Source organism: Dasypus novemcinctus, chromosome 13 (genome assembly GCF_030445035.2).
Source record: "Dasypus novemcinctus isolate mDasNov1 chromosome 13, mDasNov1.1.hap2, whole genome shotgun sequence".
Classification (NCBI taxonomy): Eukaryota; Metazoa; Chordata; class Mammalia; order Cingulata; family Dasypodidae; genus Dasypus; species Dasypus novemcinctus.
Window position 1 is genome coordinate 31,054,717 of NC_080685.1, and position 13,091 is coordinate 31,067,807.

Genomic DNA, 13,091 nt, shown 5'->3' on the forward strand with positions numbered 1-13,091 from the left:
AGTTATCCCAAGTGCTTAGTGCTTGAGTCCCTCTGCACATCAGAGTATTTTATATATTGCTCTGTTACAGCTTTTAACACAGCTTACTGGTATATATCTGAATCCTTGAGAGCAAGATCTTGTCTTACTCATGTGCATATTCTTAGTGCTAAATACATTAACCCTTGTTAAATATTTAGTTGAATAAATAAGATGGTCTCATAATATGAGAAATTTATCAATTGAGATATTCCTACTTTAGTCATCTTTCAAATAAAGTATTTTAGTGATTTTCTTCATTAGTCTCTAAACAAAATCTCATTCATTTGTTCAGGGGTCATCAAACTTTTCTGTAAAAGGCCATGTAGTAAATGGCTTTGTAGGTCACGTATGTTCTTTGCCCCTTATTCTTTCTCTTCTTTTTCCCTCCCAATGCTGTAAAAATGTAAAAACCATTTTTAGCTTAAGGGCTATATGCAAACATAACTTGGATGGCGTTTGGTCCCCATGCTGTAGTTTGCCAGTCCCTGGGTCTAGATAGACACATCAAAATTGATTTTTAAAAAGTTTTAAAAGAATTTACTAGTCTCTCTGAGGTAGTATAAAAACCAAGCACTATGCGAGATAGAATCATCACTGCTGTTTGAATTCCACTGTACATCTGGCATAATGGTACTAATGAAGAGCTTCAGAAATACTTAAGATAATTAACTAATAAATTCAACATATAACAATACAGTGAGATAGTAAAGCTTTGTACAAATAAAGATGTCAAATGTTCTGACCATAAGTCACAAGTGATCTTCAAATCAAAGACACATGGATAAAAAGTGAAGAGGAAATGTCAGTGGCTTCTCAGTGTTCTTAAGGCCCTACGTGACCAGTCCCTGCTATCCTTTCAGCCTCATATTCAGTTACCATCTTTACTCTAATCACACCAGCTCTTTTTTTTTTTCTTCAAAGATTTATTTCCCCCCACTTGCTGTTTTGTGCTAACTGTCTGCTTTCTGTATCCATTCGCTGTGCATTCTTTTCTCTGTTTGTCTTCTCTTTAGGCGGCAAGAGGAACTGATCCTGGGACCTTCAAGATTGGGGGAGAGGCACTCAATCTCTTGCGCCACCTCAGCTCCCTGGTCTGTTGCATCTCTTATTGTCTCTCCTCTGTGTCTCTTTTTGTTGCATTATCTGGCCACATGACAGCTCTCCACGCAGGCTAGCACTTCTGCACAGGTCAGCATAACACGTGGGTCAGCACTCCACATGGGCCAGCACACTGCAAGGACCAGCTCTCGGTTCGGGCCACTGTGAGGGCAAGCTTGCCTTCTCAGGCCCCAGGAATTGAACCCCAGACCTCCTATATGGTAGATGGGAGCCCAATTGTTCGAGCCACATCTGCTTCCCCCCACTGGCTCTTTTATTTAGTTTCTTGAACTCACTATTTATTCTCCCCTTGATCTATATTATTCCCATTGCATGGAATGAATCTACCACTCCCCATCTCTCCTGATAACAATGATAAATTAAACATTAATTTTAACTTTTCAATCCTTAGTATACCATCATTATAAATAAAAATTAGGAGCATACTCTAAATTTACTATAAATTTTACAAATAAACTATATTAACAGGTTGTATGTACTGTATTAATAGGTTGTATGTATTTAAAAATATTTTAAAAATTAGAAATTAAGAAGTGGAGACTGAAATTAAATATTAGTAAAGTTTCTTCTCATCACTTAAGACTTTTACATATCTTAGAGATTTGTGAATGAAACTTTAAAAACTATTACTCTACTACATATACCTACATATATCTATTTCTTTATTAAATACCTTCAAACCATACTCCTCTGTTACACTCCCTATTCTATCTTTAATTCAATTTTTAATTTTTTTAAAGTTTTATTTTTTATTATTTCTCTCCCCTTCCCCCCCCCCCCCAGTTGTCTGCTCTCTGTGTCCATTCGCTGTGTGTTCTTCTGTGACCACTTCTATCCTTATCAGCGGCACCAGAACCTGTGTTTCTTTTTGTGCTCTCCTTGTGTGCGGCGCCATTCTTGGGTAGGCTGCACTTTCTTTTGCGCTGGGCAGCTCTCCTTACAGGGTGCACTCCTTGCACGTGGGATTCCCCTACGCGGGGGACACACCTGCATGGCAGGGCACTCCTTGCACACATGAGCACTGCACATGGGCCAGCTCCACATGGGTCAAGGAGGCCTGGGGTTTGAACTGCGGACCTCCCATGTGGTAGGCGGATGCCCTATCCTTTGGGCCAAGTCCGCTTCCCTAATTCAATTTTTAAAATATTTTTATGTCTGCCTATATATCATACCTCTTCATTTTAAATTATTCCATCTGGACTGTATATTTTGCTATAGCTCATAGAGCAGGTTCATTGAATATAAAGAAGGGGTGAAAGGGGAAGACTACTATATTATTTCAATGTACATTATTACTGATTAGCATATCCTTTACTCACTTTTGCTTTTCTACAATATTATATTTTAAGCCAATGCTCATAAGTAACAGATGGGAGACTAACTTTAAATTCTGGGAAAATTTAACAAATAGCACTTACCTGTTGAAGAAGTGCTCTCAGATAATGACCTCTTTCGGGTAGGGCTACAGTTTGTGCTCTCAGTTGGTCGCTGGCAGGGTTTATCTGAGGTTGGCTGGGAACCTGGAGAGACAAGTAGAGGTAAAAATCATAGGATTCAAACCTGAAAATAATATCAAACCATTCTGTATTAGAACTGTAATATTTTAGTTGTTGCCACTGCCATGCCCTGTAATAATATGACTTTCAAGGTGATAAGAGGACAAAAATAGAGAACAAACCACACTAGGTTTTGCCAACAGAATTCCAAAGGTCCCATATACAGTACTTCTTTTGTTATATTAGCAGAGGGAAAACTAGTTTTAGTGGAAGAATAAGCAGAAAATATGATTTAGTTGTTATATATTACCACTCTGAAACATATTACTAAAATGGGTATTTTCAATACAAATGACTAGCAATATTCTAGTCGAATCTGTTCCTGATTATTGATTCAAATTCAGCTAACAAACAAAACTTATAATGCAATTAATTAGAAACAGCTGATGTGGGAGGAGCAGGTCCAACTGAAGAATTTCATTTAATTGACTCAAAGATGAAAAGGATTGGACCTTAAATTCACACATCTTATCCAATCCGCAGAGATCATGTTCACACTCTCTATTTTTCCTCGATAGCATATTCTCAAAGAATTGGCAACAATTTATCCATGGAACAGAACAACCTCCATTAAATCTGTACACATAAGGTTCCTTAGCTAAATACATAAAAGCTCCTAACGATAAAGAAACTTAAATTTCCTTCCAAAAGTCTAGCACTTTTACCAAAACCCAAATAAATGCAGAATAATCTGACACATTGCTTGCTCAAGAAAGCATGCTCTTCAGGAAAGATTATTTTCCTGATACCGGTTTTGACACTGGTTTCCTTAGAACCTGAAAAGCCAGCTGCTGAGAAGACATGATAAATGTTTACATCATGTTTGCCAAAAAACTAGTACTATTCTGTAAATGTTCACTTTTAGCTTGAAAAAAAATTACATATAAAAAGCATTACATAAAATTGGAGGCACATGAAAGTACAAGAAATCAAATAGCTGAAGATGGGATTTTTAAGATCTGTATCTAATTAAGAGTTAACTCCTTAATGAAGAAGTGACTAATTTTGTAAAGTACGACTTGGGGACAGAAGAAGTGAACAGAGCTAAGTTTCTAGTATTTCCCTTTCTCTAAGAGAAATAGTATAATATAAGTTTTGTTTTAATTAAATAGTATCTTAAATCACATCACTGTACATATTTTCTTGGTGGGCCACTGGCAGCATTGCTCAGGTGAGATACAGACTAGGTGTTATCATTCAAGAGTAACAAGTTGGATTTTTTGTAAACTGATGTTGTGACAGTATAGTCTACTTCTGAAACACAGTGATGACTGATGTTAGATCTATTCAAGAAGCAAGACGGTTCATTGTTGAAATTTAAAAACAGGTATAAAAGGGATTTTTAAAACCAATATTACAACAAATCCCCCTAAAGTTGGTTCAGATAAGATAAGATTCCACCAAAGAGCTAAATATCACAATAAAATATTTAAGAAGTAAAGCCTCGGCATAGCGAGGATTTAATTATTAATGCTGAAAAATTCATTTCTTTGACATATATTTATTTCCTACCCACACAGCCAAGACAGAAGACAACAGTGGCCAAGAAGCTTGAGACATTATTGAATCACTTTATCATCATTCCTGATGAATGGGAAAACAATCTTATGTTTAATGCTAAGGGAAGAAGGGGTTCGAGAGCACTTTTAATAAAAGTCTTATCTCTCAATCATATACTAACATTTATTAAGTACAGTTTATATGATAAGGATTACTCTAGACATTGTGGAGGTGGGGGAAGAGATATAAAAACTGTATAATAGTCTCTGCCCTCAAGGAGCTTATTTAGGGTCTTGTATTTCATCATCTATTACATTTCAGGTGGCATTTGTGCCATCCATTCTTGAGCTCCGTCTTCAGTTCTTAGGCTATCTGGTAACGTTTCCCAAATTTCTTGGTCATCTTCAAGAAAGTCTTGATGAAGGCTTCAACTATACCTTTGATCATCAGGATATCCTGAGAATCACCCTGCCTGGCCTCACCCACCTCGGGGTAAAAGAGGGTACAGGCACTTTCTTCAAAGCTCCTTCTTTTGGTGGCATCTGGAGCTGCAGAGGAGGCAGTGGGAGGTGGAATGGGGGTCAGATCCCCGGAGATCGTTATTGGCAGCATTGTACAGCAATTCCTGAGAAACTGAAACAATTGAGAAAGAGATGGCTTAGCTCACTTAGCTTCTGAGCCATTTTTCATTTCCTGAAAGTAATGGAGGCCAGCAGCCTAGTCTTAGGATTTAACAGGGGTTTGGGATAAAACTTCATTCAAGAAGGTTTCATTTTTCATTTTTAGAAGTCTGTCTGAATTCCCTGTCATAAAGAGCAGAGCTGGCTTAACAATATTCCAGATTTAAGGGAAATAAAGTTGTATCCCTCAGATACAGGTTATGTAGGGCTTGGTAATGATCAACTCTAGATCCGTATTTCATTTAAAAACAGTGCTTATAGAAGCATTAAGGAGAAGAGGATCCCTGAAATAGTATTATCTAATTATGGGAAGCAACTGAGGACTAGAAACTAATGCTATGACTTATGTGCAAGATGTTAACAATCTGGTAAAGGCATTAAAAAACATGTTAAAACAGGCCTTAAAAAACAACAACGGGTTTTATAGCAGAAGTCATATAGAATCTGTGAAGATTATCTCCAATAATGCCAGAAATATATTGTTTTACAAGTCTCATTATGCAGTTGGGTCACTAGGGAAGAACTATATAATTACTAGGAAGAACTAGCACTTCCATTTCAATAGAAGCCAATATACATTTATGTTTCAAAATCTAAAAACAAAAGGCACTGCAGAGCGTGGTATGGTGTTAAGTACATGGACTATGGAATAAGCATTCTGTCTCTGTTCATTAACTATAAGATTACACAAATAAACATGCTGAACTTGAGTTTAATAAAAGCAGTCTAACTCACATGATTGCTGTGAGTCCTAAAATGAGAAAATATAACGGGAAAATCATTTTATAAAATTCAAAGGGTTTTACAAATGTTATGGATTATTATACATAATAATAATTGGCTCCTTATGTTTATCATGGAACTTTAAAATCCTAAGTATTAAAGAAAAAAAACCCCACCAAACAAAAAAAAATCCTAAGTATTTAATAATGTCACAAACATGCTTGGGCTAACATTCAATAATCACAAGAATAATGAAGGGCAGGGAATTATTCCCATTTAGGGAGCTGGAACTATCACATCAAGGTTTTACTTTAAATATTAAGTGAAAAACTATCCAATTAAGAAGTACTAGTAAGATAGGTATCTCCAGGGCCGGTAGGTACCTGCAAAGTAGGAACAAGTTCCTCTGAAACTGATCTTTTAATTCACTGACTCTTCACCGTAACTTCTCCAGGGACTGGGATTATGCTCTGTATTATAGCAATAAAATGAGATATTCCCAAGAGATGAGTCAGACCCCAGAAAGTGTCTGGCCTCCTGTTTGTCTCTTTATTAGGGGAGAAAGTAGTAGCTTTCTGCTTCCCCTGCTTGGCTCTTTGGTTCTTTTAATTCATGGTTGCTTCCTTAAGGGAGTTAATGTTTTGTTGCCGTCTCCATCATGTGATGAGTGTTTGCTCATCTCTTATATGTGGTCATTTTAGATTCCCTAGAGGGATGATGAAGGCTTTCCATTCCTCAAAGGGCAAGATGACTGTATGTATTCCAGTTCACAAAACGCAGAGCTAGAAAATCTGATTCTTCCTCAAAGAATATGCATGGAGAAGACATGTATAATTTTAGTTATCAGTGGGTTTCCATCATTCCTCATTTCAATATTCTATAAAGCAGGATATAAAGCAGAAGTAAACAGAGAATATAAATGGGAATTCATCACTTCACAAAACTACTGAGTGGAAACAGTACTGGGTGTCTTCTCATCACTCAAATGACAGCTTCTGAAATATGTTCAGAAAGTCTACTCACATAAAAGAAATAGAAAATATAGATAAATCATAAAGAAGTACCTAACTAAAACTGGATTTCAACATAAGGATAAGTTGATTATCAGGAGTAAATTCTTTTTCTTTGGTTGGCAACAAAGGCCTTTATGTATAAAAGGAGGCAGACTACTAGAGTAAGTAAGGAGACTGAAAAAGAGGATGTCATAAATTGGGCCAATAAAGAAGGAATTAAGAATTGAAAACAAACTTGGAAATGTGAAGTAGTCTTGGAAGTGGCTTTGATTGTAGAATCTCTGGAGTATATTTGGCCATTATTTGGTGAGCTTTTAAAAATAACGACAGATTTTGGGGGAATCATTTATGTCAATTTAAGTAAGAAGGGAGAAAGATGATATATTTATATAGCAAAACCATAAGATGAAATCATGGATAAGAATGTCAGAAGTTGAAAAAGGGAAAAAAAGAACATAACTAGATTCTAGAGGGATAAGAATCTGGAAATCTTTATATTATACATAAAAATGGGTAAAGACTAAGATGCAATTCTTAAGTTAATTTGTTACAAAGAGATCTCAAGTGATGTCTACAAAGAAGGACCCAAAAACAAATCTAAGACAAAAAGGAACACTACATTGACAGATGTGAGGGTGTGAAGATATAGACAAATGGGCAAAGGTATCACCATAAAATAAATTTTTAAAATTCTCACTGTTAATAGTTTTTGTAGGCGAAGAAAAGGACATCACAAAAAAAGAAGAGAATAAAGATTCAACCTATTTCATTGAAGCCTTGAGTATCCTAGGATTAAAAACAAGGAATTCTGTATGGCAAATGTAAATTAGCAAAAGAATGAGAACAACAGTTGGTCAGATAACATTTTTATTTCCTTAGTCTAAATTCACCATCAAAATTTTCATAACTTAATATAGTTTGAGTTTTGGTCACACCCTGTTGGGAATTCAACACTGAAGAATCAAGAACTAGAGAATGCCTCCAATGAGCATTCATAGTCAAAATGCTAGAAACATCTTTGTGTAAGCTATGGAAAAACATATTAGGTGTGCTAGATTTAGAAGGATACTATGCATTAGTCAGTTCACAGACAATATATATTTATTTTTAAATATATTAAGAAAAGCTTTCTAACATTTAAATTGTTTCTTCTCACCAAAACCAAGGTATTTTACAAAATTTTACTTTAATAAAGAAATTCCTCTTCTTTTTTGTGTGTAAAGTCAAAGCTATTTGAGAATGTTTGTCAAACAGTGACTGAATCAAAACTGGTTGTAAAAAATATGGCTACCATAGTAAGCATACACGAACATAAAATACCAAAGTATTTGAAAATTTCTGATTAAGTTTTTGTTCTCAGATTCAAGTTTTGAATCTTCTGCTATATGGTTCACAGCTCATAGCAGCCCTGGGAACTTCTTGTGAATGAGCTGAATACAAGGATAAAAGCTGGCTCCACAATAAAAACAGCTGTTTCCAATTGTGGGAAATACATTTATTGAAAGCAATACATTTCATCTGACTCACCAATTAAATGCAACAGAAAAAGAATGATTCAGAGCCTGTGCTGGTGATTTTTAAACTAAAAAGTCTGTGTTTTCGCCCTCTAATTAGGCTAGTTCTCATAATGCCCAAATCAGATCACTCACTGAAATGGAATTCCTCTGGAAATTCCCAGAACTGCACTAGCCACCACAATCAATTTTCTGCTTTCATCTCCACATGTTCACACTTAACTCTTTTATGGCTTCACTTGTGGGTGTATCTTCTATGCAACATTAGAAAGACTATCCCAAATCACTATATTCTGACCACCAATGCTTTCAATGCTTCAGTTAAAACAAAACAAAATTGATTATGCTTCTCTTCAGCCAAAGTTTTTATAGTGAATATATATTTTCCATACAAAAAGAAAAGTTAATCCTAATTTATTCTTGGTGGTCAAATTAGTTATCAACACTGCATCAAATAGTGTATAATATTTGTATGAAATAAAGCACATACAATAATATCCCATTTTCTGCTTATTCTATCACTTGCAAGCTGTAACTACAAAATATGTGAAAAATACTCACACACTTTGCCTGTTTTTAAATTTAGATAGCAGAATCTGCCATGTGCAGTCAGCCATGAGTTGAAAATACTGAAAATAGGGATGGAATACCTGACTTCCAGGTCAGAAACATTTTCAAATTGGGTCTATTTAATGTTTACCTAACATAGATAGGTAAAGATTTTGTAAACCAATATACTTGGCTTCACTTTTTTTTTTCTCTTCCTTTCCCAGTCCTGCCCCGGCCCCCCCCCCCCCCCCCAGTTATCTGCTCTGTGTCCATTCGCTGTGTGTTCTTCTGTGTCCGCTTGTATTCTTGTCAGAGGCACCAGGAATCTGTGTCTCTTTTTGTTGCGTCATCTTGCTGCATTAGCTCTCTGTGTGTGCGATGCCACTCCTGGGCAGGCTGCACATTTTTCGTGCTGGGCAGCTCTCCTTACGGGGCACACTACTTGCGTGTGGAGTTCCCCTAAGCGAGGGACACTCTTGTGTGGCACAGCACTCCTTGCGCACATCAGCACTGTGCATGGGCCAGCTCATCACACGGGTCAGGAGGCCCTGGGTTTGAACCCTGGACCTCCCATGTGGTAGGTGGACGCTCTATCTGTTGAGTCAAATCTGCTTTCCTTGGCTTCACTTTGTGCGTAATTAATTTCATTTGCATCAATATGATTTTAGGCTGTTACTATTAATATGAAAGTTGGAAAAATAAGCAATGTAATATGCACATAAAATGATCTGTAAAATGATGTGACTTTTTATTCCTTTTAATGGTATATAAGATTTAATTTTTTTACTCTTAAAATGCTGACGTGTTAAGTCAGTTTCCTTCTCCATCTGTGAAAGAAAGGTTAAATGCCTTGCTGTGGACTATATACTAAGGAATGTCTGTGCCCCTGCTCCAATTTCAACAGGCTTCCCCTAATGTTAATATCTTACATAACTATGGTACATTGTCAAACTCAGAAATTAATACAAATACAATACTATTAACTAAATTTCAGGCTTTATTAATATTTCACCAATTTTTCCTGTTTCAAGGTCCAATCTAGAATACCACATTTTATTTAGTTGTCATGTCTCCTTAAGTGTGCTCTGATCTGTGACAATTTCTCAGTCTCTCCTGGTATTTTTATGACCTGATACTTTTGAAAAGCACTGGTCAGATTTTTGTAGAATATCCCTTTGTGTTTTTTGTTTGTTTGTTTTTTCCTTTTTTTTTTCTCTCATGATTACACCGTAGTTATGGGGTTTGGAGAAGAATACCAGTGAGATGAGGGGTACATGAGATCATAGGGGAACTTAACTTTAACAACTTGGTTACTTAAGGAGCTATCTGCAGATATCTTCACTGTAAAGTTACTCTTTTTCCCTTTCCATACTGTGTCCTTTGAAAGTCAGTCACTAAACCCAGTCTATACCCAAGAGGAGGGAAATTAAGCTCCATCTTCCTAAAGGGGAAAGGATCTACATATATTATTTGGAATTCTTCTATAAGGAAGATTTGTCCTTATTTACTTATGTCAGCACAGATTCATAATTTTCTTATTTGGCTTATAATCCATTATTACTGTTATTTTGTTACTTTTTTGTTAGTATTTTCTTCCACTTTTGGCCACTGGGAGCTCTTTCAGCATTATGATGTCCCCAATGTGATCAACAATTTTGTAATACATGGTAGGTACGTTTTTTGGACATTCTCACAGGATACCAAAATAATGTAAAATGAATCTATATTCAAGTTTTGTATGGGAAAAATCAACTGAAGACTGAGCAGGTCAATTTGAAATAAGATAAAGTTTAGTAATGCAGTGTGTACACTTTTATACTTTAAGAAGATAAAAACATGATACTGGAATAAACACAGAAGCAGAAAATGCAAATTACTTCTTTGACAGAATATGTAATTATAAGGAAAGAGTAAATAATAAACCAATCAAGACTGCTACAGAAGAATGACAAGGCAATATTTAAAGCTTAAAGTAGAATTTTAATTGTCTGCATATTCTCACTTTCCTTTCATTTCTTAACCCTGAGAAATCTAGCATCTGTCACTATAGAAACTGTTCTTAGATCACCAAAGACAACCTAATTGCAAAGCTAATTGTCTATTTTCAGCCCTTATCTGATTCTGTAGCATTTGATACTCTTAACTACAAGCTCTTTTAAGAAACTCTGTGTTCACCCTAAAAATTATCATCCCTTCTCATGGTTTCAACAATCATTTATCTAAATCTTCTGTCTTAGGCTGGAACTCTTTTTTAGCACTCTTTTTTTTTTTTAAATCATGGTAACATATATATAATATAAAACCATTTTTAAGTATACAATTTGTGGCATTAATCACATTTACAATGTTGTGCTACCATCACCAAAACTTTTTCATCACCCAAAACATAAACTCTCTACCCATTAAGAAATAATTTCCCATTTGCTTTACTCACAGATCCTGTTAATCACAAATCTACTTTTTGTCTCTATAAATTTGCTTATTCTAGATATATAAATGGAAGCATACAATATTTGTCCTGTTGTGTCTAGCTTATTTCACTTAGCATAATGTTTTCAAGTTTCATCCATGTTCAGGCTCAAACTCTGAGTTTTTTATCCTTATATCCCACCAAATAGCATAAAATCCAAATCCATTTTCTCTCTCCAACCTGGTTCTCCTTTTGTATACCCTATTTCACATAATCACATCACTGTACAACAAACTGCTTCAGACTGGTAGAGATCTGGGGGCCCATTCTTGGCTGTATTCTTACCTGCTCCTTCTGAATATGTATATTCTCTGTATAATATGTATAGTTTAGGCCCTCATAATATTTTGCTCGGACAATTTTCAAACTGTTCTAACAGATCTACCTTCTCTAAACCATCTTTCAGGTTGCTATCAAATCATTAATCAAATTACTCTTCAAACTCCAAGAGCCTCTATGATCTGCCCCCTGCCAATCTTTCCAGCCTCATCTCTTGGAACTTTGCATATCACACTATTTACAGTTATCTAAACACAATCTCATGTCCCCATGCCTATGAAAAGCTGATTTCTTTGCAAGAAATAGTTACCACCCTTTATTTTTTGTATGTGTGCTAAACACAATTCTCCTTCCCAACTCTTTATAAATGAGTCTCTCACTCTTCTTCTGTCAATAATTATTTGTATGCATGTATGTGTTCTCCAATGAACTGTGACCTTGAAGGCAGAAATTTTATCTCATTCTTGGTTGTATTTCTTGCACCTGGCACACAAAAGTGCAAAATAATTGCTGTTACACCTACCACCATTAGGTATTAACTGAGGAACAGAATTCAAATACATAATGTTTTACCTAAACAAAATAAGTTTTGACTTTCAAAGTTATCAAAATGAAAATATCTGATGCCTGATTTAGTATTTTAACTAAAAATCTTGTACTCCCTTTTTTTGTTAAACAATACCTAGACCTACTTCTCTACCTGATAAAAGCATAGTAAATTCATATTAGAAAAATAGTCACATCTCCATCCACAGAGGAACTGTGAAGATGATAGAGAAATTCCACGTTGGAAAGCAATTAGAAGAATTTTGGGAAGCAGATGTGGCTCAAGCAGTTGGGTGCCCACCTATCACATGGGAGGTCCCAGGTTCAGTTCCTGGTGCCTCCTAAAGACAACAAGCAAGACAGTGAGCTGATGCAATAGACTGGTGTGGCAAACTGATGCAATAACATGATGCAGTGAGATGATGCAATCAAGAGACACCACGAGGAAACACAATGAGACACACAATAAGCAAGAGTGGAGGTGGCTCAAGTCATTGGGAGCCTCTCTCCCACATGGTTCCCGATGCCTCCTGAAAAGAAGATGAGCACTCAGCAAACAGACACAGAGAGTAGACAACAAGTGCAAAAAACGGGGCAGGGGGGATAAATAAAAATAAAACTTTTTTTTTTAAAGAAGAATCTGGACTTCAAAGAGGTCTCAGGGTTTTTGTGTTATTTGAAAAAATAAAATATAGGCAACTTCTTATGCTTAAAGCAGATGTCTGCATATGTTCTACTTCCCTCCTCTCTCTTCCATTCCAAAGGATTTTTTTTTTAAAGCAGGTACTGGAGACTGAACCCAGGACCTCGTATCTGGGAAGCAGGTGCTCAACCACTGAGCTACACCTACTCCCAATGAAAATTGCTTTTCCTCATTTGTTTGTTTTATTTTTAGTAGTTATGGATATCAAACCTGGGAAGCTATACATGGGAAGCAGGTGCTCAACCACTTGAGCTACATCCCTTCACCCCATAAGGATTTTTAATTAAGGTTCATACTTATTCATCCTAACTCAGTCACTCTTGTGAGTGACTTTACTGTATATATAGATGACAACAATCTTACCTGACCCGTATGTCCTTTACCATAATTGTACCACACCTTTTACTCTCTTCCTCCT

General features: G+C 36.0%; 1 protein-coding gene across 7 annotated transcripts in view; it reads right to left on the reverse strand.

Moving 5' to 3' along the window:
- ASH1L (ASH1 like histone lysine methyltransferase) overlaps positions 1-13,091 on the reverse strand; it is a 320,979-nt gene that overhangs the window by 181,533 nt on the left and 126,355 nt on the right. For all 7 annotated transcript variants that reach the window (XM_058309826.2, XM_058309824.2, XM_058309821.1 and 4 more), the window contains one exon: positions 2,559-2,660. In XM_058309826.2, coding sequence (XP_058165809.1) covers positions 2,559-2,660 — 102 coding nt within the window. The remainder of the gene's footprint in view (positions 1-2,558; positions 2,661-13,091) is intronic.